Source organism: Ruditapes philippinarum, unplaced genomic scaffold (assembly GCF_026571515.1).
Source record: "Ruditapes philippinarum isolate M1 unplaced genomic scaffold, ASM2657151v2 ctg6455_1_1_1_1, whole genome shotgun sequence".
NCBI classification, from domain to species: Eukaryota; Metazoa; Mollusca; class Bivalvia; order Venerida; family Veneridae; genus Ruditapes; species Ruditapes philippinarum.
The window spans coordinates 17,272-44,320 of NW_026858027.1; the positions used below are offsets into that span (position 1 = coordinate 17,272).

Consider the following 27,049-nt stretch of genomic DNA (forward strand, 5'->3'; position numbering starts at 1 on the left):
GCTTGTTCTATATCTTTGGAATTTATTTGCAAGACACACGTTTAGATAATTACCGTGACTACGTTATAATGGAATCAGCAGAAATAGAAAACAAATCTCATCATCTGTCAAGAATATTTATGTTGACCGTTTTTTATTTCAAAACATATTATAACATTATGAAAGATCAAATTATTATTTTGTTTCAAGTCAACATTAAAAAGACTATATTCTTATTAAGGCATTAACTAAATAAGAAGAAATTCAGCAACATAAGTAAATAAAAAAACTTCAAAATGACAATACCATCAGATATGTGAAGATGAAGACAATTTCAAGTTATTAATTGATATGTGACTTGTGTTTTAAGATATCATTTTATATAATCAGAATTTTAATGTAAGTCAATTTTATAAATGCTTTTGGTGTGTGCGTGTGCACGTGCGCTTGTGCGTGTGCGTTTCTGTGTGTGTTTTATGTTTAAATATGTAAAAGCATAAACAAAAATGAGACAAAGACATTCTGTACATGTCTTGAAAATCTTTTGATATTGTTATAATTTTCATCAAAGAAATGTCAAAATTCTATTTTAAATTATTCTAGGTGCTCCTATTTTTGCCATCCCTTGACACAAAGTCCATAATGATCCCACATCTTAAGCCATTGCAAAAAGTTTGTCCGATCTATATATACATGTACATGTCTGTATATATATGAGTTGACAGACATTAAGTTTGACACTTAAAAATTTCTCTACATGTATTGTAGGTGCTTATGAGTTTGTTAACTTTGTTACGAGACCATAATTTATTTATATCTCGTATAAGAGGGCTTATGATTTATTCATTGATCTCAAACAAAAGACAAAATGTACGCTTTACTACACAGCAAAAATCGACATCTACATTTGTTATAAAATATTTAGTGTCCGTCCGATATTGATATTAAAAATATTCATTTAACAATTTCACATTAGAATTTTCAAAGTCTCTCCAGGCGGAAAAAAAAAACAGGAACAATGAAAGTCTTTATAAAAAATATTTTAAGAAGGATAGTTTTATTAGTAATGACAGTGGTCGCGTTACAGGAAACGTTTGAATATCAAACATTTTCTAAATTTTATAATATGTTTATATTTTTTCAAGTCATTAATGTGTTTGTCAACAGACTTACACAACTTTTGAAAAATAAAACACTTGGATGGTTACTATGGATTATGATGTTTATGTTCATTGTGTTTATATCGTTCGGGATTGTTAAACTATTAGATAAAATCAATTTGCTTGTGCTCGTTTCATATTGTGTATTTGTGTATTTTTTTCCTACTTCTTGGAATAACAAGCAGCGTCAAAGAATAGACAGTTTATCATCGCTGTATACAAACATGCTTCAGATTTTTACAGTGAATGGGTTGTTTAATGATCTCAGAATCATTAACGGACTGACTTTGTTATACAACCTTACAGGTGTGTACCATCTATATATAGGTCACTTTACATTGTCAATTAAAATTCTAGTAAATGTTGTCGGTATTTTGTGTAACCTGTTTATTACCACGAACATGATTCATTGTTTTATTGGTATAAATGATATATTTATATCTTTTCTGTGAAACAAAAAGTGATTGAACTTTTGTCGGTTATTTGCTTGTTCTATGTCTTTGGACTTTGTTGGGAATACACATATTTAGATGATCACCACGATAGCGTTACAAAGGATTCAGCAGAAATGGAGGACAAATCTCATCATCTGACAAAAATAATAATGTTGACAGTTTTTGATTACAAAACATTTTATAACATAATGAAAGATCAAATTATTCTTTTGGTTAAACTATGCCTGTCAAATTATCATTTGGTATACAAGAAATTTTACGGGTTCTATAGATTTGTCTGTTATATATTAATAGTAACATTTAATAGTATAGCGTTTCTGTTTGTTATATTTACTTTTGGTGAATATTTATATAATAGTCTTAGTTCAAAAATACATTATACAGATTTTCGCTTTAATTATAATGGTTATGATAATATATCAAGTGAATATTATGGCAACATACATCAGAGAAGCATTGGTGAAGATGTTGTTTTTATATCAAGATTTCAGTACCCTCCAGGATATGATGACTTAGATTTTTATATTTCATGGTTTCATAATGATACGCTTATCAATGAGGGAGATGGAAGTATTAAGCAAATTGAATATTTCAAGCAAAATGATACAGTTTTGTCTATACTTAAAATACTAGTTATTGAATGGCCAGACTATGGAAACTATACCTGTAAATTCGTTTTGCGAGAAAAAAAAATATTCAAATAATCATTGAACCATTGCATGGAACATTAGAAGAACCGAGACCGTCTTGCTTTTATCATGTTCAAAACTTCCGATTTGTTTCGCAATCGAACAAAGGAAGGGCCTTCCACACCCCTCGTGGCTGTGGTCTAACATACCTGGCTTTTTATTATTTCACGATTGCTGAGGAAAGTGAACTGGCTGTGAAGTACACTGTTAATGGAGAGGATATACAAGATGTTTGCAAGTGGAAGATTAGGTCATGTAACATCCTAGCTTTTCTTGCTTTTGATTTTGATGAAAAAGAAGTTCTTTTGGATATTCAATATATCAAATTGATGTTTTTTCAAAACATCATGCAGCTAGAAATTCGGACTTGTATGTGTAGCCAAATGTACGGTATTCATGAAGTAACAATCTATAGAGAAATGTTTAATAGCACCAATAATAAGTCGGAAATTAAAGAAATAATATTTTCAAAAAAAGTGTATTTTTTCCCAACAGAAAACGACTCTTCTATAAACGAAGATCTGCTAAGCAGTGGATTAAGATACGACGTACTTTCACGAAAACTTAAAAGGAAAGGCACGTTGGAATTACCTTCATTGCTTGGATACAGTATTAAAATAAACATTTTTAAATTTGAAAATTGCATTTTAACAATTATTATATATGTAATTATGTATGGAGTTCTGAAGAAATCTAACGTAATTGTTAAAACATATTGTCGTTTAACTATTGTCCCATTCCGAAACAGACTATTGTTCAGAACATGGACTGCACCAATTCCAAACATTCAGTCACCAGTGTTTGCTGGAATACAAGCGCCAAATGACGTCATCTATGACGTGTTTATTTCTTACTGTGACCAAGATTATGATTATGTATTAGAAGTTATATTACCTTTCATCGAGAGTGAATGCAAATTAAGGGCATGTTTCACAGATCGAGATCTGTCCCACGAAGCTGGGGTTTTAAAACTACAACTTTATACAAAAGCAACACAGCAAAGTAATAAGTTTCTTGTTATCTTAACAACAGATTATTTAAATGATCCAGATTGTAACAAATTACAATTACAAAGATGTATACTACCTCTACTGTGTGAATCAACAGTACCTAAGAAGGATTTAATAGTTTTAAGGTTTAGGTCTATCCCTATTCCTGTTCAGATCAAAGGGGATCATGACATCAGCATCATAGATGTATCTGATACAAACGATTTTATTTGTGTCAAATCAACATTAAAAAGAAAACTATATTCTTATTAGAGCAAGTTAACAGGTATTTGCTTAAAAAAGAATCAGCAAACTTACGTTTTTATGCAACTATAACCATCATTAAAAAACTTTAAAGTACCAATAAATACATGAGGACAGTTTCAAATTATTACTTCATATGGGAGTTTTGTTTTATAATATCACGTCATAAAAACAGAATTTTCAGACGATTCTTTCGTTTATGTAAATAATTCTTTGATCATTAAAATGTGACATACTTACTTAAAGGAAGCATAGATATATTGTCTTATATTTATTTATATATGTAATTTGATACATGTTTTTAAGTACTAGTATTGTTATTTTAATAGATTTGATTACATTAGTTGGTCTTACATGAAAGAACACATTGTATTTAAAGGCAAGTTAAACCTGTTCATTTGATCAATATTTTGCCATTATTCTTTTCTTATATAGTTGTATAGCCGTAAATATAGACCTTTAAATACTATATATTTTCGATAAAGCATTAATTATGTGTCACTGAATTCTTTAAAATATATGCTTCAAGTCATTTTTAAATGATCTTTAAATGTACAAAATGTATTTCAATTGTTTTTTATGTATGTATACGTGTAAATGATTCGACAATAATAAATAAAGACACACATTTTGTAAATATATAATATTATATGTAATAAATGATTCGCTGCTATCCACTGCATGGTTTTTTTGAATGTTTTTGGGGCAAAAGAGCGCTGGACGGTTAACCCGGGTAATGCAGGACATTTTCGTTCTCTTTGATCATGAAAACCTATCTACGGTCATTCGCACTGTAGTTTTCCTTCGGGATTTACAGAGGCATAACAGTTCCGTGGGAAAGTGGAGGCACTATCATTGGCAAACTTCATGACAGCCTGCCCAGAAATGATGCGTCGCTGAACTTTGCTCTGGTGAGGGTATACACAGTTAAACACAGGAAACATTTACAATGCTGTTGTTATCTTGAAATGCTTGACACAGATTTATTGCATTTCGTTATGTCATTTAAACATTTATTTTTCATTGATTATTTATTAATTATTTATTACTATTATTATTTATTGCATAGAATCAATTATTATGAAATACAAATTTTATGTTTTTAGGATTTTGGACCTCAATGTAGTTCCTTTAAAATGAACATGAAATTTTTTGAGAATGTAATCTCGGTTGTACACTAAAATATATATTGACCAGTTTTCAACTTCCCAACATTTATCAAAGCAATGAGTATATTTATTGTAAAACGGAAGAAATGGATGGCAAACGAAGCTGAAATGATCAAACGGACCCATTTCTTCATTCACAAAAGAAGTTGGTATAAGGCATTTAGATATTTTAATCGTTTAGAATCATAAAAAATACACAGCTATTTTATGGGCCCCTTAAAAACTTATCATAATTGACATATAACATTCTTCTTTATTTTTTTCTTGTTTCTACTTTATAAATATCATATCAATCGAAGTAGATTTGCTTTTATCAGAACCAATCTTATATGCCTGAATGATCAAGTTGTCGTGTAAAAACTTGGAAAAGGTTATCCCTCGAGAGCAAAGTCGAAGGGTTACCTCTACTTAAACAATGTTTCACAGTGAAAATTGCAGACTCGGTTTGATTGAGTCTATTCATGAGATATCATGAGTTTTCAAGGCCCTTTTTCGAAATTTGACGACCATGCGATTGTATATTGTACGTATTTACCATTGACAAGTTGCTCTCTGATAGTTAATAGAAGATATAAACAAACGTTTTATGATAAAAACAGACCTTCAACCTTCACAGTTTAAAAGAAACAAAAGAAACAAACAACCAATGTACAACATTTGTACGTAGTAAAGAATATTTTATGTCTGCATCATCAATAACAATGTGATCGTGTTGCAAAAAATTAGATTTTTATGAGATTTAACAGAAACATCGTTCTCACATTATAATACTTGTGAGTAGTCTAAGATGAGTATCTATGTATATCGTACAAATGATTTAAATGGAAAAAAATGATGGATCTTTCACAATCAATTCCTTCATTCATATTATATAGCTTGAATACACATACGTCACTGATAAGTTATACTTTTATAAAGAACCACTTTCTCTGGCTTAAACAATGTTCAATATTTGGACCATTATTGTTTCTTATATTCATAAATGACAAAGAAAATATTTCAAAATTCGAATTAAAACATCACTATCTTTAAGATAACATCGAGAAATGGTGCAAAATCAATAATATGGCCTTAAATCAAGAAAAAAATCAAAATGTATGGTGATAGGCACAAGACCAAAAGTAAAAATAATAATGAGAAAATTGTACCTTACGATAAATGGAATAGTTCTAGAAAATGTAACCGATCCAAGAGTCCTGGGTATTTGCATAGATAACACCTTCAAATGGCACTTGCAAATTGATCATGTTTATAAAATAAACTCAACGGAAAGTATGCTTTGTTGAAAAATATAGTATGTTTTGCCTTTTATATGAAATTAATGTTTTACAATGCATATAATGCTATGTATTGCCTATTATGGACTATAGATGTATAATATTGGGTAAAAATACACAAACTACATAAATAATGTTTGTAAATTATAAAAAAAAAAAACGAATTGCTAAAACCATTTTACAGCAACCACAAACATCTCCGTCAATGGAGCTATTCGAAGCTCTTAACTTGTTACCATTCCTTGACAGATGTAAATACCACACGGCGGTACTTCTTTTGAAATTTTTAAACAATATGGCCCCAAGTTATAAAAGAGAATTGATGACGTTATCAGACCAGAAAATATACAATTTACGATCTATCACACGAAAGGATATTGTATTATGGACAAGGCATAAAACAAATTTTATTACAGACACTTTTTCTTATCATGGCATGAACATTTGAAACAGTATACCTTTAAATATTTGCAATATTGATAATCTTAAATGTTGTTTGAAAGAAAAATACAAAATATATCTGAAAGAGAATGAATGAATGACTGACTGACTGACTGACTGACTGACTGACTGACTGACTGAATGAATGAATGAATGAATGAATGAATGAATAAATAAATGACTGATGCAATAAATGTATATGTTTAAACTGATTGTTGAGTGTCTATCGAAAGTATATGAGTTATCTTATTCTAGAAATTACAAGTATTACACATGTTTAATTCGTTATATTTTTGTACCTATAAACATGTTGTGTTGTTGTTATTTTTATATTTCAGAAGGCCACATTGGAAATAAGACATATATGATTGCTGTTGTATATTTTTATATGTGTTATCTTCTCAAAATAAAGATATAATTATTATGTGTAATTTTTTATTAAACTGAAAAAAAAACCCATCTAGATATACAATGGTGTTGTAGTTTAGCTGTGAACTTCCAGCTGTAATCATCATGGAACCTTCAATGTGACACTTCCATGCCATGTCAATGTTTTATTACCCCTTTGTTAATAAGGTTACTGATAAGTAAATACCTCATTAAGAAATCATCAAACACATCAAAGTATTATCTTCAGTTGAATTATAAACACTTAACATAACGAAACTTTTATCTTTTTTTCCGAGCTACTAGTATCTTTGATCATGTATGCTGAATGTTGTTTTTAAATTATTTTTTTTGTTTTGATAAGCGTTACTTTTTAGAATACAATATCATTTTTGTATTTTCTGATCGTAAGATCAGTAAATACATAGCTAACATCCACGGTCTAACACAAAATTTCCTCACAGTCCTAACAACGCAAAGTAGTTCTCACTCAAAACTGCTTAAAAACCAGCAATTTAAAAGAAAGAATAATTTTTAATGTAGGCATTTAACGAATTACAGTGCATTAAAAGTTTAGATTAGTCAATAGAAATATGAGGTTACAATCACAAATTTCGCGGATGAATATCTTTTTTACCCAATGAAAAATGTTCGGCTATTTCCGTAAAGCTTCGGATTATCATGAATATCATTTTAATCAATGAAAATGCTATTTTTAGCTATGTCGATTACCGAATACTCCAGAGCGTAGTACACAAATAAATCTGACTGTCGAGTAGTGGAATATATACATGTCGGACTGTTTTGGCGAGAAGATTTCCGCTAAATTATTTTCATCAGTGTTAAACAACAGGTTTATCATGAACAAAATACCTCGAAATTAATAAGGATTGCAAACACGAAATGAAATTCTCAATTTAGAATTACATAATGTATTCGTTTTTATTCAAGGTACATATGTATTACTTCGCCGTGGTGCAGAGGTAATTTAAGCGGTCTCGTTGAGGGTGTGAGAGGCCTATGTCGAGGCAATTCTATTTTTTTTTTCATGCAAAATTCCATATGTATCAATCTCAAACTGTTATAGAAGAAAATCAAAACGCTGTCGCTGTGTAAGATGAATTATAGTATATAAAAATAAACTTATACAGGAAAGTACATACAGATAGTCTGCAAAGATCAGAAAATACCATAGAGCTGCAGCCCTTTGATTAATGCTGGTTTGACACAAGTAAAATCGTTTTGATTATAGAAGTTAATTACACTGTTATTCGTATCCCATTTTATCTGCACAGGAATCGCAAAGACCCATCCAATCTTAGAATAACTGTATTCTCCTTAAAAATATATAAAATAAATACAAATTAAAAAAAATCTTGATGTGAGAAAAACACATCATATATATACCGGCTCAATTATTTGCTTGAAAGATGACAAAGTTAAACATTTTACATACCTTTTGCATTCATATCATTAGGAGATAAGGTGTTAAGCTTATGAATCCTGTACAATTCTTTTAATAAGCGTTTCATATTATCGGAGACAATCTCTATAGGCATAAATTTAAATCTTTTATACAATGATTGCTTTTATTAAATTTGATAACAACATTAGTGGAAAATAAAGGATCGGAAAAAATCTTGATATCAAACCTATGGCTATTCATGCGTTTAGAAACTTGTTGCGTGTACATCATGTGTACATCTAATTATATTATATCTGGATGGATATTTCGCATTTGTAAAAAAGACCTAACATTAGATTTAACGAGAATGTCTTTAAGATATTTTACTAATATTCCTGGTAAAAACTACCATGTGGTTTGAACCCACGCGGCAAGCAATCCATAGATTACCACTTACCGAGTTAACTACTCGGGCACGTCGCCACTCTATGTTTGTTTGTTTGTTTGTTTGTTTCATTTTACGCCTTTTCCAAACAGTATTTCAGTCATATAGGCGGGTAGTTTCCTAACCATTGTTCCTGGAGAGTTACACCAGTACTAGACTCCATTCCTCCGACCACTCTATGTATATGTGAATACATAAGAAAATGATTATGCAATGATGATAAACAGTCTATAGTATATCGTTTTTTTTGTCATTCGATGAACTGAGAAAACATACAGAGATATACAGTCTGCAACTCACACGTAAAACTTATTTTCACCCAGAAGTTGATATAAGTTTACATCATAATGACGTTATTATCGATATCATCTTAAAAAAATACTACTAAGATCATATCTTACAGACATGTATATCTTACATGTAATAATAAAAAACATTATTCTTACAGAGTAATTAATACATGTAATAATAATAAAAACATTATTATTATAAGTCCACATTAATAGCAATAAAATGATGTAAAAGAAATACATTTTTATTTAGGTCAAACCTGATTTTAAAATCATTATACGTGCACGTGCAAATGTAAAGAATAGTGTTTCTATGTCACCCACAATAGAACTACATAGAGAGATAGATACTTTTATTTCCGTCATATTTGGAGAATAAAATACATTTACATTTATATACATTGTCATCTTTAACAATTTATATAAGAACATACATGTATATTTCTATACATAATACACAAAAAATACATAATTGTAGTAACTATTGAAAAATTATGCATTAGTCACGTTTTGCTGTTTTCCATTTGCCAGTGTTTTAAGTCTGTCTGGTGGAATGTAAGACTTTGCAATCATAATCCTTCTTTTAAGATGAAGAAATCTCCTTTTAATACCAATTTATATGAGTAGTACTTGTATGTGCATATAACAGATTTAGTGCTTTCAGCGCTTTGATTTTAATTCATATTTACATAGAACATGATCGTTTATATGTAAGTTTTCTATTGGAAAAAGGTTTTAAAAAGAGTATATTAAAGTGACATTATGCCCTTTTTCTCGCTGTCAAGTTGAGTTGAATTAGTAATATATATCAAGAGATTGGGTTTATAATGGTGACTGAAAAATGTATTGATTATGAAAAATGTTTAAGATACGATACAAAAACTAACCTAAGACTGACCGGCTTTTTCAGCATTAAGAGTTACCGATACCTTCTGGACGATATTTATAGAAATTTACATGACAAAATGTCAAGTCATTTTTTAATTTTGCATGTTAACTGACCTTTTACACATGGATGGGCATAATATCACCGTAATAATTTCATTCATTCTGTTAAGAAAAGGCATATGATATTCAATAGTTGAAGGTTCCAAATTTTAATGTTGATTTCGCGACTTTTCTGCCTCTCGAAAATATCTAATTTTACCGTATTAATAGTAGGCAGTTGGTCAAATCTATATTTTGACCATTAACCTTTCCATTTCCATGTTATACCAGTAAACACTATATATATCAAAGTCGGTCAAATATCTGTTCTTATTCTTATCTAGGAATGATAAACTCTCAAAGACTGACACGTTTGAGGCTTTATTCTATAGTTTCCACAATCCTTGAACAGCTTCCTTTAACCGATTATTAAAATTAATTGAGCCGCGTCATGACAAAACCAACATAATGCGTTTGCGACCAGCATATATCCAGACTAGCCTGCGCACCCGCGCAGTCTGATCAGGATCCATGCGGTTCGCTTACATACTCTATAACAAGTAAAGAAACTGATAGCGAACAGCATGGATCCTGATCAGACTGCGCGGGTGCGCAGGCTGGTCTGGATATATGCTGGTCGCAAACCCATTATGTTGGTTATGTCGTGACGCGGCTCAAATGTATAAAACGGGAACCAAAATCTATATTTCACTCGCTTGCAAACAGTATGATATGACGTGTTTCACATGGATATATTTTAATATATCAAAGAATATCATAATATAAATGTTTTTTTTGTACATTGAATAAAAAATTGTTGTTTTCGTATAAATTCATTACATGTCACGACGTAATTCGTGACTATAATTTTAACTACATGTAGATCCAATTTAGAAAAAGAAAACAAATCTAGTCAAAACTGGACAAAGTGTTTATTATCTTAAGTTAACTGTGATTAAAGCTTAATTGGATGTTATTGTGCATGTGTGTGCTTGAATAACTGACTTTTTTCTCGATCTGTTACGAAGTAGCGAGAAAAGTTTTGAATATTGATTTATATGACACATTAAAGACTATTTTTTAAATATCTTGTATTATGAGATGTGTCGTATCTTTTAAAAAAATTGCTATAACAAGTGTATTCTATGTATGATAAAAAAGTATTTCAATTAAAAATACATAATTAAGATTTATTCATTATATAGAAATTAAATGTTAAAACGAATATATTCAATATACAGAAATCTATTGTTGTGTTAGATTTATACACTGAAAAAAACCAAATGTTCACTGAGATTAATTCAATACAAAAAAACTCAATGTGAAAATATAAAGAAAAAAGATAAAGACATTTATTGTGGATTAGAATTTATTCATTACAAAGAAATCAAATGTGGTGTTACATTTAATTAAGATATTACAATGAATTCAAATGTGGAGTTGCATTTATTCATTACAAAGATATCTAATGTGGAATTAGATTTATTCATTACAAAGAAATCAAATAATAGATATTAAAAGCCCCGCTGATTTTGAGTCGGATTTATACAATGGAATGAAATCAAATGTTGAGTTAGATTTATTCAATGAAAAAAATCAAACGTTGAGTGAGATTTATTCACGTAAATGAAATCAAACGTTGAGTGAGATTTATTCAATGAAAAGAAAACAAATTTTGAGTTAGATTTATTCATTGAAAAGAAATGAAATTTTAAGATGGATTTTATCAGTTTAAAAAACTCAGATTTTGAGTAGGATTTATTCGCTAGCATGATATCAGATGTAAACTTAGTTGTATTTACTAGAATGAAATAAAATATTGAGTGTGATTTACACACTAAAATGGAAATAAATGTTGAATCAAATTTTATTCACTAAAAAGAAATAAAATGTTGAGTAATTTTTAAAGCAATTAAATGAAGGGTAAACTTTATTTTTAAAAAGAATAAAAAGAAATCAAATGTTGAACCTGGTCCATTAACTAATAAATCAAATGTTAACTTAAAGACTGATTTCTTCATCAAGTCTGATCGATTCGCTGGGAAAAAATCAATGATAATAATCATCATAATCATAACAATAAAATAATAAATTATAATAATATACTTGTGATGAAAAATATATAAAAATGTAATTTCATTACATTCACTATTATTTTATATAAAAAAAATATTTTAATGGCAAAAGTCATCGATATACATGTACTAATATGTATATAATGTGAATACTAAATCGTTTAAAAAATATATATAATTATAACGTTAAAAGTAAAATCTCATGGATATGTATTTTTAGTTGGCAACCCTGGTAGTTAGTGATGGAAAATTCCACTGCTGCTATACGTCTGAGGTATACATTTTAGGTGAACTAAATTCACAGAAAAAAAAACTACAAAATGGCGGCTGGAAAGTCGTCTGCTCTAAGTGAGGTTGGGGATTTTTTAGTTGTTGCTGGCTATTTTGTTTTACTCGTTTCCGTTGGAATATGGGTATGTTTATATTCGTTCCACTTTTTTCAGTAATCCTTATTATTTCAGTATTTGCGTGTTTAATGATACATTGAAACTTGAATTTATAGATCTCTAATTATTTTTTTATATAAAAAAGAAATACAAAATATATATATGAGTCTCTGAAGATGAAAATTATTGAAAAGTAATCTCTTATTTTATAGCCCTGGTAGTTTTTACTACATATTGTATTTAGAAGAATTTTAAATAAATAAACTGTACATCAACATTATTTTTGTTATATAAAATATACAAACCCCTCCTATTTTGATTTAGTTAATTTACTAATACCATGACAACTGCCGGAAACCTAAGGACACATTTGTCAGCATACGCAATTGCAAGTAGTTCCAAATCTTCAGAATTACTGCATGTTGACATTAAACGCTACAGATTTAAGATTGGAATTATTTTTGACTCATCAACATGTAAATTTTGTATTTTTTATGTCGCTTACACCTACAGAGACATGTAACTATAAAATGTCTTTTTGGAAATGCGGTTAAGGGGTCAACTTTGTTTAAAATAAAAGGAATATTTAATACAAAAGCTTAAACTGTGATATGACTCCAAAAGAAATAAAGAAAAGAAAATGTGTATCGTCTACGATATCGAATTTTTGAACAGAGGGAAAAACTAGGCATCGATTAAACAAAACACCAAAACACGAATTCGACATTTGATAGAATTGGTGGCAATTGATCGGATGTATTTCATGTTGAAACTTGTCGAAAATTTGTAAATTTTGTCGAAAAATAAATGAAAGACAAAACATAAAAAACAGGTCAAATAGAATGACGGTGTTTTTTTACATTTGAAACTGCAACTAGCTGTTCAACGACATACTTCGTCCTTGCTTGTTCCATACTGAATGTACCGTCAACCGTCAACCGTTATTATTTAATTTCATTCCGAGTTTGAGTCTCACATACCAAAATACAGTAAGGAACTATTTATTTATAGATGTTACGTTAATTTATTTGTTTTCAGAGTCTGTGTCGCGCACACCGAGGTACAGTGAGGAACTATTTCCTAGCAGGTCGGTCAATGACTTGGATTCCAGTAAGTTAATTCCAGTAAGATGTATTTCGGTGTCATCATATTAATCTATTATACATCAATGTGCATGACTGGTCAATTCTTTTTATTGAAGAAAATATACTCATTCATGATATAAATATTAAGTATATAGCATAAACACACCAACGGTCTGAAAGAAATGCATAACTACATGGTTACTATCAGCTATTTCGTTCTGTGAGGTGAACGAACTCGGGTGATACATTTGTTATATATAGGTTTAGATAGGTAATTTATTTGATATAAGTATAACACTTTGGGGTCACAATGTCAGGTCATGAGATACAAGGAGGTCAAGTCAGACTGGCACTCAGTCAACATAACTAACAAACTAAAGTACAATTATCAGCCCGGTTGATAACATTCTAATTACTACACTAAGTATGCCATTAACTCCAGTCTTATAAAAGTGAAATGTTGTAAGCACATGAAAATTTTACGTGGAAGTTCACTTTGTACACTTTGTCGTATATATATTGTTCTTAAAATATAGTATTCGTTTTCTGTCATATACGTTCTTTGTTCATGTAAAACGCAAGCTTTTTATTTAATATAGCTAAATTTAGCTATAAATACTGGGAGTATACTGTGTTTAAGTCGTGTATTCATTTTTTGAATTTGTTTAAGTGTTACCCTTCTATCTTTTCTTTTTTGATTGAAAAAAAAATATGAAAGTCAAGGCAAAACACAAATGGTTCTAGATGTTCAAAATGCAATTAAAAGGCTTGTTTTAAGCTAATCTAAATTCTTTAAAACAAAGTATTGATTGATATGTTAATGAGCGCGTGTAAATGAACAGTTTTCACTATTTCATGCATTTACATAATACTTAATTGCTTTAGCTTTTTTATAATTATAAGAAGAAAATAATAACGAAATCTAAAGAAAAAAACGCGGTACCTGTGACATGTCTGTTGTTTAAGTTTCTATATTGCTATCCCCGCCAATAAAATTGAAATGATTTATAGAAAAGGCTCTGTCCGTCCGTTTGGGTCCATATCATGTAATCAGTTTGTGAAATTTTCTGGAAACTTGGTAGAAATGTATGAATATTAAGGTAGGGTAATATTAAGGTTCAACAAATGCCATCAAATTCCACTGATAGGAGTTACGGCCCTTTAAAAACTGTTATTTTAGCCATATTTGACAAGTGCTTGATTAGGTTATGATGAAACTCAGTATAATTGATTATTATAATTATAGTAAAAAGGGAAGAATGTTCGTCAAATACAATAAAAATCTATTCGTACACTCCAGAGTAATGACCCTTTGTAAGGCAAATTTGATATGCAATCTTACTTCACATGTAGGGTATTTCAGTATGAACAGTTTAAAAATATTTCACTGCAGTAAAAAATAAATTTTACAGGGAAAATACGGAAATTGAAAATACGCATTTTATTTCATCAATATTTCTCAATATTTCGTTTATAAGTATGTAATAAATCACACTTCCGACCTTCTTTGTTTATATAAGAGAAATCTCCGATAGTGTTAGAATTATATGAATATAATAAATCAATTTATAATTACCAAATTTACTTGTTTTCTGAATTATGTCTCTAATTATTTTATATTATTATTAATTAAAGGTTGGGGCTTCATTATACGCCAGTAATATAGGAAGTGAACATTTTATTGGCCTCGCTGGTACCGGAGCTGCAGCCGGCATTTCTATCATCATTTATGAATGGCTGGTGAGTCGTGTTATTGAATAACTTACATCTGTACAAGGTGCCTTTTGTCTTTTTTTTTAATTGCTTCACTGGTTTGAAAAAGATAACCTCGGCGTCTGAATAAAGCAGTGACGTGTTGGCTAAAAACTTAAGATGCACACATTTTCAAACAATATATAATTTTATAATAATATTTTCAAAATAATCTATAGAATATATGTATATATATTTGATGTATACATAAAATGTAACTGTTGTGTTATATTGAGGATAATAAATGTTGTGTAGCATTATGTGTATGAACAAACAATGGCATTTAATGCTAAATTTTATTACAGGGAATGCCCCTAGTAATCTTACTCGGATGGATGTTTGTCCCGGTGTACATATCAGCAGGGGTAAATACTTCAAAAATATACATATTTATAAACAAATATAATAAAATACTGTAAAACCAGAAACTTTCGCTAGAGATTAAATTCGCTATTTAGCGAATTAAAATCTTCGCGGCGAAAATTTATAATTGCTATCTATCTAAAATTATATATATCGATTAACAAAACTGAGTAGCATATATTAAAAAGAACGAAATGTAGAAATTCGCGAATATTTTACATCGTCAAATAGTCCGAAATGTTGATTTTGCGAAATTTTGGCTTTCGAATATATCTAATTTACAGTAAATATTATGTAAATCAGCTTGATATTATACTTGATACATTTGCTCTCAATATTTTGTTGCATAGAATTGCGTCATATACATATGGTCACATTTTCATACAATTTTTTTAAATTATTTCTATAAAAGAATATGAAATTTTCTATCGTATAATTAGCACTTCTTGTTGCATACAGGTAACGACGATGCCGGAGTATATGGAGAAGAGATTTGGGGGTCAGAGAATACGAGTTTATCTCAGTATTCTATCCCTCGTTGTCTACATTATAGTGCGCCTTGCTGTAAGATCATATACAACATTTTATAACTAACATATCATAGTCTTCATTTCATTTATATCTTTATTTTGAAAGTCAGCCATTCGTAAGTTAAATACTATTTTTACGACGAACCTAATGTAATATAAGAAATGATAATACATGTAATGTAAGATTCCTTTTTGTCTGAAAATGGACATATTGATCGCTTGAAGGGTCATTCTATATTAAACATGTGTTATATAACTTAAATATGTATATTGGAATACGTATAACATAACATTTAAAACAATTCAAATATAACAATAAGGGGAGGGGTGGCCTAGTGGTTAAGTTGTCTGCCTCATGGGTTTGAGCCCTAATCGTATCACATCCATGTTTCTTCACATGACACCAGTACTAAAGCTGGTTCCAGGAAGCGGGCTCGAAAGTGATTAATATAAGTGACAAGAACTTGTTTCGCAAACGAGCTTAAAAGCCTTAAATAAATATGTTTAGACCAAAATAATTCACATTATGTCAAAAATGATTTTATACCCATGATTTTATCATTGAGCGAACGTGATATTGTTATATTTTCCAGGCGACTATATTCGGAGGATCTCTGTTCATACAGATGGCGATGGGTTGGAACATGTATCCTTCCATAGCGTTCTTGTTGGTCGTCACTGGCTTATTCACAATATTAGGTACATGTATAAAATGTATCGCGTGCATTGTTAAATGGCGTTATATGTCGTGAAGTGCAATAGATAAGCGTGTTATATGTCGATGAAGTTCATTTTCATAGTCGGAGTATGTCGTGTAGAAGTTTACGATTTTGTTTGTTTGTTTGTTTTTGTTTGTTTGTTTGTAAGTAAATTAGTATATACATGTATATTTTCTAAAGTGTTCCACCGAAGGTCAGTAAGGTATATCGATATATTTCGTTCAAATCAGAGCTTCGGAAATGTGGTACGGATAGGATTATCGCTTGAAGGTGTGTACATATTGGTTCGACAAAGAGATTTCTATGTGGACACAAAAATGTTTCTGCTGCTTCTCTGATCGCATTATAAACGGCTTTCTAAATTATCTTTTGTAATAGTCGTTTTCAAATAATCAAATAACACATTTCTTTTCGTGTTGTATTTGTTTTGAAAACAAACTTATTTATGACGAATTAAAGAAAATTTAGACTTTAATAAGATACGCCATTTTGCAAATTTTATTATTGAAAATGTTGAAATTTTAGGAGGTCTAACAACTGTTATCTACACAGACACGTTCCAGACCGGAATTCTCTTGGTAGGATCCATAGTCCTGTCCGCGATGAGTAAGTTTATGTTGTTGTCTGTTATTGTAACCTATATACTATTTCTATACATATAACAGTTTTTTTATCCAAACACCTTCTGTTACTATGAGCTTGCAATAAAATTGAATACAGTTGTATTTCTTGGCAAGGTCACTTGTATCACGTGAGTAATGCTTTGAAATTCATAATGAAAACGCACTAATAGCAAAGTTGAAAATAATCTACACGTGTTTTATATAAGACACCTTAGCACTTATTTTTGACCTTGAAGGAACAATGGTCGTTCGTATGTCTGCTGTCAAGATTTGTCCGGACCTCAAAACTGACCGAATTTCTGATTTACGTATTTGCACCAAACTTGCGAGGTAGTTGCATCACCAACAGATCCAAGTTCCTTTATTGTGCGATGGTGCGTTAACAGTCCTACTTTTGACAATGGTTTTATTTAAATGCCCATTCACCACTCCAATATGTTCATGTGTTATTTGTATCGGTTTGTAATGTAACCTAGTGAACACTAACTTTGCTCTCCCTAGCGGTCGTTGAAAAGTAAACAAGACAAACAAAGAAAAACAAACGATTTGTGTCAGTAGTTGAAAAGTTTCTTACTTGATAAGATGACTTAGTGTATTGGCATTAACACTTTCGTATGTAGACTTTGAGGTCACTTGGGCCAAAATCAAATTAAACAACACAACGCCAACTAGGTGAAAGAAGTTGCATTTTTCATTTCAGGTGAGCGACAAACTAAAAGGACTATTATTGTTTTTCTTGCTATTTTTCCTATTTAAGGTTTTCATAAAATAGGCGGGTACGCAAACCTCCGTGAGAAGTATATGGACTCCACCCCGTCGATTCGGGATTACAACAGCACGTGCGGTTTACCGCGCGAGGATGCATTTAACATACTTCGTGACCCGATTAATTCAGACAACCCCTGGCCTGGCCTCATATTGCAGATGGTTTTAGGGTGTATGTGGTATTGGTGCAACGATCAGGTATGGTATAAATACGTCATATAGATTAACAGAGATTTTATTATCAAATTGTTTTTCCAATCTACCTCAAATCTTCATTTGAGGATGTTCCATTTGATTGTAAAGACTTGACGTATAATTTAAAGAATCCATTCCCTTTGATTTTTACACGAATAAATTCAAGTAAAGTGGTATTATTTGTACATTTTAATTATTTCAAATATTGAGTTTCTTGAAAAAAAAGGTGGTTTAATCTGGAAATGAAATCAAAAGCAGGCTTAAAATGAGACATTAATGAGCCGCGTCACAACAAAACCAACATAATGGTTTTGCGACCAGCATGGATCCAGACCAGCCTGCGCATCCGCGCAGTCTGATCAGGATCCATGCTGTTCGCTATCAGTTTCTTTACTTGTTATACGGTCTGTAAGCGAACAGCATGGATCCTGATCAGACTGCGCGGATGCGCAGGCTGGTATGGATCCATGCTGGTCGCAAACCCATTATGTTGGTTTTGTCGTGACACGGCTCATTTTGTTTCCATTGCTTCCAAGGGTCAAACCCTTTTCTAGATATAAGAAAAACCGTCATAAATAAATTACTTCATTCTAGTGCATGTATGTTGGCCATACTTTTTGCACGTGTAAATAATGCTTCATTCCTGTGGGTGACGGAAATGAACCATGTTAACTAGTGAATATAACGTCATTATACACAGACATTTGGGGTTTGGAGCTCAAAACGCCTTTAAAATCCAAATAAAATGCATATTTGTCAATCCCAGCACATGTACTGATCATATATATCAAAAAAACTTAATATAAGCCGTTTTGAAAAAAATTCATATTTCAACATCTATAATAATACACAAGATAAAAATGTTCGCCGGAAAAAATCCGCACCCCTACCGTCATAATCACCATGTATTTTATTCCATTTCCAATATTTTCAACATAATCCTTTGGTCCATCGACACAGAAGATATAATTCTTCACGATGATGGTCAAATTTTAAACTTCAAACGGTAATATAAACAACGCAACAGCCGAAATAAACATCATATTATCGCCGTTTTTTTTTCCAACGACAAAATCTTTCGATAAATTCAATGGACCAGACGGCTATGAAACGAAGCTATCCGATTATGTGGTTCCCAAACTTAAAAGCGCTGCGCATTTTGCACACGGCAAAGCTGGGGCCACATAATCGGATAGCTTCGTTCATAGCCGTCTGGTCCATTGAATTTATCGAAAGATTTTGTCGTTGAAAAAAAAACGGCGATAATATTGATGTTTTATTTCGGCTGTTTGCGTTGTTATATTACCGTTGAAGTTTAAAATTGACCATCATCGTGAAGAATTATATCTTCTGTGTCGATGGACCAAAGGATTATGTGAAAATATTGGAAATGGAATAAAATACATGGTGATTATGACGGTAGGGGTGCGGATTTTTTCCGGCGAACATTTTTATCTTGTGTATTATTATAGTTGTTGAAATATGATTTTTTTTCAAAACGGCATATATTAAGATTTTTTGATATATATGATCAGTACATGTCCTGGGATTGACAAATATGCATTTTATTTGGATTTTAAAGGCGTTTTGAGCTCCAAACCCCAAGTGTCTGTGTCATTATATACTAAAAATCAAACTTGTCTGAAGAATGACATTTGATGAGTATACATTTGTTTAAGCACCAACACACGAATGTCCCTTTTACTTTATCAGTGCTGCTATTTTAATGTTAAAATTGGTTTACAGGTAATTGTTCAAAGGACATTGGCAGCAAAGACACTGTCTCATGCCAAAGCCGGATCTCTGGTAGCCGGCTATCTGAAGATTTTACCCATGTACATCATGGTCATGCCGGGAATGATTAGCAGAATTCTATTTCCAGGTACATGTATTTTAATAATCTAATATGTGACACATTGTTCCCATTTAGCATTTTCAACCCTAATAAACCTTCACCAAGCTAAAAATTTAAATTTGATAAAACTTAACAAAACCATTCATCACTTTTGGGGAAAATTTCAAAATACGTGGCACGCTTCAGAACTGTTCACTATTTCGGGGAGACAGTGTGTAAGCGGCCGGATAGCTCAGTCAGTAAAGCCGCAGTACGGAATTCCGAGGGTCCAGGGTTCGAGTCACGAAAGGGAATGCACGTTTTTCTCAACCTGTGACATACGCAACAACTGGATAGTAAACAATGCAGACCATGATCAGACAGCACATAGTCTGAGCTTGTCGCATGGCTATACTAGTAATCTATTGCCAACAAAAGACTCAAGGTAAAGTGTATGAAGCAAAGTGAAAGTAAAACTTTTGTCAGAACAAAATAAGCTGCAGGAAGACGTGAACAGATACTATTGATATGGATTTGTTTGCTGTATAAGTTTCTCTACTATTGCCGAACATTTACAAATTTTATATCTGGCACGTGATTTATTAACATTACTAAATATGATTTCTAATTATTTCTAAGATGAGGTAGCTTGTGTGGACCCTGAAGAGTGTACCAAATATTGCGGTAATCCCGTCGGCTGCTCGAACATCGCGTATCCCAAACTTGTGCTCGAAATCTTACCCACAGGTATGCATAATCTATGTGTAGACCTTTCGTTATTCTTTTTTTGTGAAATGAAAAATAAATGTATGGTCCGCCATTTAGAGAACAATCTGATTTCCTTTGCTGTACCAGTTTGAATGTAGTATTAATTTTCACAAAGGTCGCAAAACACTTTTTAAAAGAAGCAAGACAATTCTATCCGGATATAAATACGGTCCATCGCCGTTCCTTGAAGAAATAAATGCCCTGCTTAACTGTGACTATAGCACTGTAGTGATCTTTATAATTAAAAAAAAGTGGAAAGGCATGTAGCGTCAGCCTTGAAATAAATCCTTAATTTTCATATCGATTTACATGTACAATGTTTTTTGACAATCTTGGGTAGGAGAATTATTTATATTGTCGTTTTCAAAATATTTTGGACAAAATGTTGTTATATGTAAATATGTAGTTAGTAGAAGAAATCGATAAGTAATACTTTGCAAACCTTTAAAAATGGTCTTTGAACATGTGAAACATCATAATTATAACTAACGTGTTTTACCTATTCCGAAATCTGCACAGTTAGGTTTTACATTATGCCGATTTAACGGTTTGGGGAATTTGTTCGATGCTCTTCTCGGCGAGGAATTGAACAGATAATTGTTTGATCAACGGATTGCTAGGATTCAAATCTTGGCGATTATATCAGCGTATCCTGTTTTGCCAGACGACCTTGGTGCAACCTGCAGACCTCTTTTTATATATTTTAAGGATTACGGGGTTTACAGGTGGCGGTGATGTTGGCTGCCATTATTGGCTCACTGACCTCCATCTTTAACAGTGCTAGCACAATATTTACCATGGATCTCTGGACAAGAATACGTTCTAAAGCATCCGAGAAAGAAAGACTTGTTGTAGGAAGGTACGTACGGTTATTTTTGGCTTACAACATGTATATAGATTGAAGACAAGAATGTCTGACTGTACTTGATAATGCAGCAGATGCGTTTGTGGACCGTGTTTAGCTTTTAATATTAACATTTAATACAATCTTGTATGTCTTATCAACATTTGTTTAGACTAAATTCAGTTAAATATATATTATATACGCTTTCTAACTTACTACATTACTGTGCATATAAAAGTATATACATGTGTCTTGTTTTCAGAGTATTTATTGTGTTTATGTGTATACTAAGTGTATTGTGGATACCGCTGGTTAAATCCTCTCAAAGTGGACAACTTTTTATCTACCTTAACGCCATACAAGGTTACCTAGCAACGCCTATTGGTGCCCTGTTTTTGATGGCAGCATTATGGAAACGTATGACTGAGCCGGTAAACACCAGTTATCGTCTTCTGTTAGTATGAGGCAATTTTCGATATGAATCTTTTCAAAACTTCCATTCATTATGATACCGCCATGAATGTGAATTGTTCTCCTTCCCATTTATTAATATTTCACTGTGGAAAAATGCCATTACACATACATGTATTAGTGAAAACGCCAAATTCACATACACGTATTCAATTATTTAACCTGAACGGTTGCAACTAGTGTTCGGTCCAAGTGAATTAACTTATGCGCTTCTTAAATGAATTAGAATAGCGTTCATGCATAATTACTTTACTTTCCAGGCTGCGTTTTACTCTTTGCTGATCGTTCAAGTTATTGGGCTGGCTCGATTGGTGATAGATTTCACGTACCCTGCACCTATCTGTGGTGAGCCGGAGACCCGACCTGCTGTGTTGTATGAAGTACACTACACGTACTTCTGCGTGATGCTATTTTTCCTGACGATGATTGGTATAGCCATCATCAGCATGTTTACGTCGCCCAGAGATAATGTTGATGTTAGTTTGTTTAAATTTGTCCTTCATATTCATTTTCTTTCTTTCTTTATTTATTTTTCAATTTATGTATTTATTTATTTGTTCATTTATTTATTTTGGTTCCCTATTACGTCGCACCAATACAATATAGCTAATAAGGCAACTTTCTACCTTTATTGGTGGAGGAAAACCTCATGCACCTGTCTTTTGTGCATTATTATTTCAAGCCTGAACGGGCACCGACTTTCCGTAAGCTAGCTTTCTCGCATGACAAAGTGCGAAGACGCTGGCGCGGTTCGAACCTACAATTTGCCATGCGGAAATCTCACGGACAAATTTCTTGGATTAGGGCTTTCGGCCTCTTATGGTGCAAAGAAGACGCTTCAAATTGATACAAAATCGAATCCCGAACGCAATCAGACAAATGGTCTTTGAACGGTTGCCTCGAGAATATGGTGCTTTTTTCGAACATTTATATACAGAAAGAACAAAATCACCGGTTCATAAAACGACCATGCCATGCAAAAAATCTCACGGACGTATTTCATGGATTATGGCTTTGGGCCTCTTATGTTGCGAAGAAGAATATGGTGCTTTTTTCGAACATTAAATACAGAAATAACTAATCACCGGTTCATGATTGGCTCGAGAAAATATTGCTTTTTTCGAACATTTATGTCAAGAAAGAGCAAATCACCGGTTCATAAAACGACCATGCCATGCGGAAATCTCACGGACATATTTCTTGAAATGGGGCTTTGGGCATCTTATGGTGCAAAGAAGACAAAATCAAATCTGCAATACAATCAGACAAATGTTGTTTGAACGGTTGGTTCGAGAAAATGGTGCTTTCTTCGTTTGTTGCAGCGAGATGCAGCCGGTGATTGTTCATTTTAGGAACCAATCTGTAAACAATCAATAAATAACTACCTTTTGCAATCATCGATGTTTCGAGGGATTAAACTCTATATCTAGGAGTTTGCTTCACTTCAGCCATCTTTTTTCTTAAGACTTAGATATTTACAAATACAAAATGTAATTACAGGAAATGACGTTGATTCTTATTATTGATATTGATATTTAGAAAAATTTGATCAGAAAGATCATATATATTCTTCAATGAGTAAAATTCCTCTACATTATTTGCAACTTCATACATTTATTCTTACATGTTACTTGTTTTCTTTGGAAACAACAATGTTTATATGCTTAAGAGACAGGCCATATAACGTAACGTTAAACCAATTTTCTTTAAACCGCATCATTGTAACGTCCGATAGTTTGGCATGTCGCCCGATTTTCATTATTTGAAATTATTTCCAAACATCTTTTTTCAATTTAGATTCTTTGATATGTTTTTTTAAAAACAAAGAAATATTCCACCAATACCAAACATCCTAGCTTAGTCTGTACCCTTATAATCGCCGTGTAAACGTATTTATTATTACAGGGACTTACATGGTGGACCATAAAGAAAGGATTAGACAAGAAGGCAGAGTCTGATCCTGAAATTTCAGGTCAACTTGAAAGTAAGAATAAATAATGATAATTTACATGATTAACTTCATTATATACTTAAATAATTATGATACATTGAGAAATATTGATGAGATAAAAAGTGTGATTCCATATTTTCACTTTAAAAATGTATTTTTCACTGCAGTGAAACATATTTTTCTTATTTTCACTGGTGTCTTGCCGGACTAATTTCTTCTTAATTCAGCTAATACATAGAAATAAAGGGGATGTCTTCCAAATTGTAATGTCAAAAAAATACAAAAATGCATACAATAAACAGAAAATTCATTGTTTTCTATAAATACAGGATTTATTTTTATCTTGTGGTATAAAAATATCATATAGCCACTGATGAAATATTTATTTTTCATACCACTCAATGAAAATAAATCCTGTATTTATAGAAGAAAAAACTTGAACATCATCTATTTATGTTATATATGTGATGAATAAAATATTATTTTCGTGTAGATTCTGTACTCAATTCATTGAACTCATAGAATAAAATAATATTACAGAGGCTCGCACTCAACTCGTTCAATTTTATTTTTAAACCGACACTCATTCAATATCCTCTTGGTATCTTCCCGGACAGTTATGTAATTATCTACATAATTATATTTTCGATTGGTCTTAAAAGAGATATTTCATACACCTGTATCTCTGTTTCATGTCTGGGACAAATATTTTATTATGTCAACTCTGACAGAACACACTCGTTCAATTTTGATTAGACTAAGATTAAAAAATTTAAGAATTTCTACAGTTGAATGTAGCTTTGTCTTTTTAGTATTCTAACACAAGCTTTCGTATAGATCGCAACTGTTTTATTTGATATGTTTAAGGTAAGACGGATTTTACAGTTGAAAGTGAATCGTCTGAGAATTCGACATCAGACGACACTAGATCACGTGATACGAGTGACGAGGATAGACAGCGTTCTAATGAGATCGGAAAGGTTAGACGGATCCTATACAGAATATGCGGCGTGCCAATAGTGTCACACTCCTATCACAGCGAAGATTGTCATGTCAAATATAAGAAACAGTTCTTTATAGAAGATCCATTCTGGAAAATGGTGTTAGATATAAGCGCTGTACTCGGGATGGTTCTGGTTGTGTTTTTGGTCGGTTTTTACCACTGATGCATTAATAACATATAACATTTTTTTCTCTATTTATTTCGCTTGGTTTTACAAGCATATTGTGAGTTTATTTGGCCGAAATATCGACAAGGATTCGATGCTAAGCTGAGGTTCATTGTCCTTTTTTCTCTATTTATTTTGCTTGGTTTTACAAGCATATTGTGAGTTTATTTGGCGGAATATCGGCCAAGACTCGATGCTAAGCTGGGGTTCTTAGATCTTTTTTCTCTATTGATATTGCTTGGTTTTACATGCATATTGTCAGAGTTAATTTGGCCAGAATATCGACCAGGACTCGATGCTAAGCTGATGTCCTTAGGCTTTACATTACTTAGTAGTTAACGGACATAAAACAGTATAGTTATATATCAGACGCTAGAATATATATAGATATATTTGCTACTGGAGTTTTAAACTGAATTATTGAAAATTTATTTTTATTATACTTTCGGTCGATATGTTCGAACAACTTATTTATCTATTTAACAATGTTGTAATAAAAAGGGAGTTAAGAGATGAAAATGACTATAGATTCTGTTGTCGAAAACGTGTATGACTTACGTCCCTTTATCCAATCTGATATATAATGCGGATACTTTTCCCATTACCTTGTCTATGTAATTTTCATGGTCCATTGTGTTTTTTTATTTCTATGCTAAACAGTATTACAGATTGAATACTGCTAAAGTCGGAGATTTTCGCATCTATTTCTTCCGTCAGGTTCATTTATTCAAATATTCAGTTTTAATGATTGAATAATGCTTAAGTTGGTGCTTAGGGCCCCGTATGAGATACATGTATTGCACAATAAATAAATATTGTCATTTGAAACATAGTATGTGCATGCAACCTGAATAGTACTGCCTGCTGTATCGTTTTTTAAGGTCAAAAGATCTTAAGAAACCTAACCTTTTCACGTTATACTTGTTCATTATCTTCATGCGGTGTCGTGCTTAAAGGGCAGATGATCTTAAAAATTACATTTTAAAAGGTTATACTTAATATAATTTCTCAAAATAATATCAAAGACATTCACTTTAAAATTGCTCCTTGGACAGCCTTTGTTTTTATGGATCACATAACTCCGGTACCCCGGAGTATCTAAAGGCTTAAGCCTAACATTTTCTTGGCCAACATGATCTGATATGTAGACACATCAATAATCTCTTATAATTTTTGCGATATCAAGTCAGTGTATAAAGGTCTGTCTCAATAATAAAAGTTAAGAAAACGCGTGTAGACATTTTTGTCAAAGATCTTTACAAAGATATCCCTGGCGACAGTAAATTCCTGAATAGGCTTAATTTACGCTTCATTTACTTGCCTCCCCTTAAATCACTCAACAACATATATTCCATACATGTATGTAAACTTCAGCAAATTTCAGAACCGTCGTTTTAAATTTTATTCAAGAAGTTTCTGTTTGCCAACTGTCCGATCAATAACATTTCAAAAAACATTTCCATTAAGGCGTTACTTTGAATTTTTATGAATTTGAAACGTGAAAGCAGTTATGAATAATTCAGGGTAAAATGATTTGCAAGCTCCGGTCGCTGTGGAGATTGCCAGATACTCGGGTGTATTATGTTAACTTCGCAGTTACAAAAATCATCTTCTAGCAAAACTAGGTTTACTATACAAGAGC

At 31.7% G+C, this 27,049-nt stretch overlaps 1 protein-coding gene across 1 annotated transcript; it reads left to right on the plus strand.

Moving 5' to 3' along the window:
- The first annotated feature begins 10,869 nt into the window (after positions 1-10,869).
- Positions 10,870-25,926, plus strand: LOC132751866 (sodium/glucose cotransporter 4-like). Its single transcript, XM_060742075.1, has 16 exons — positions 10,870-11,037; positions 12,173-12,365; positions 13,377-13,448; positions 15,059-15,163; positions 15,481-15,540; positions 15,998-16,102; positions 16,662-16,767; positions 17,313-17,393; positions 18,168-18,373; positions 20,117-20,252; positions 20,844-20,951; positions 21,681-21,831; positions 22,079-22,247; positions 22,548-22,763; positions 24,193-24,271; positions 25,106-25,926. The coding sequence occupies exons 2-16, from the start codon at positions 12,273-12,275 to the stop codon at positions 25,402-25,404; spliced, it is 1,986 nt and encodes a 661-aa protein (XP_060598058.1). The 5' UTR covers positions 10,870-11,037; positions 12,173-12,272; the 3' UTR covers positions 25,405-25,926.
- Positions 25,927-27,049: the final 1,123 nt, after the last annotated feature.

What these genes read in the sequence shown, in the direction of transcription:
- LOC132751866 (XM_060742075.1), top strand. Translation starts at nt 12,273, where the DNA reads ATGGCGGCTGGAAAGTCGTCTGCTCTAAGTGAGGTTGGGGATTTTTTA. An exon ending in GGTCAATGACTTGGATTCCA is followed by an intron (nt 13,449 to 15,058) that starts GTAAGTTAATTC and finishes TATTAATTAAAG; the next exon opens with GTTGGGGCTTCATTATACGC. An exon ending in CATAGTCCTGTCCGCGATGA is followed by an intron (nt 17,394 to 18,167) that starts GTAAGTTTATGT and finishes TTCCTATTTAAG; the next exon opens with GTTTTCATAAAATAGGCGGG.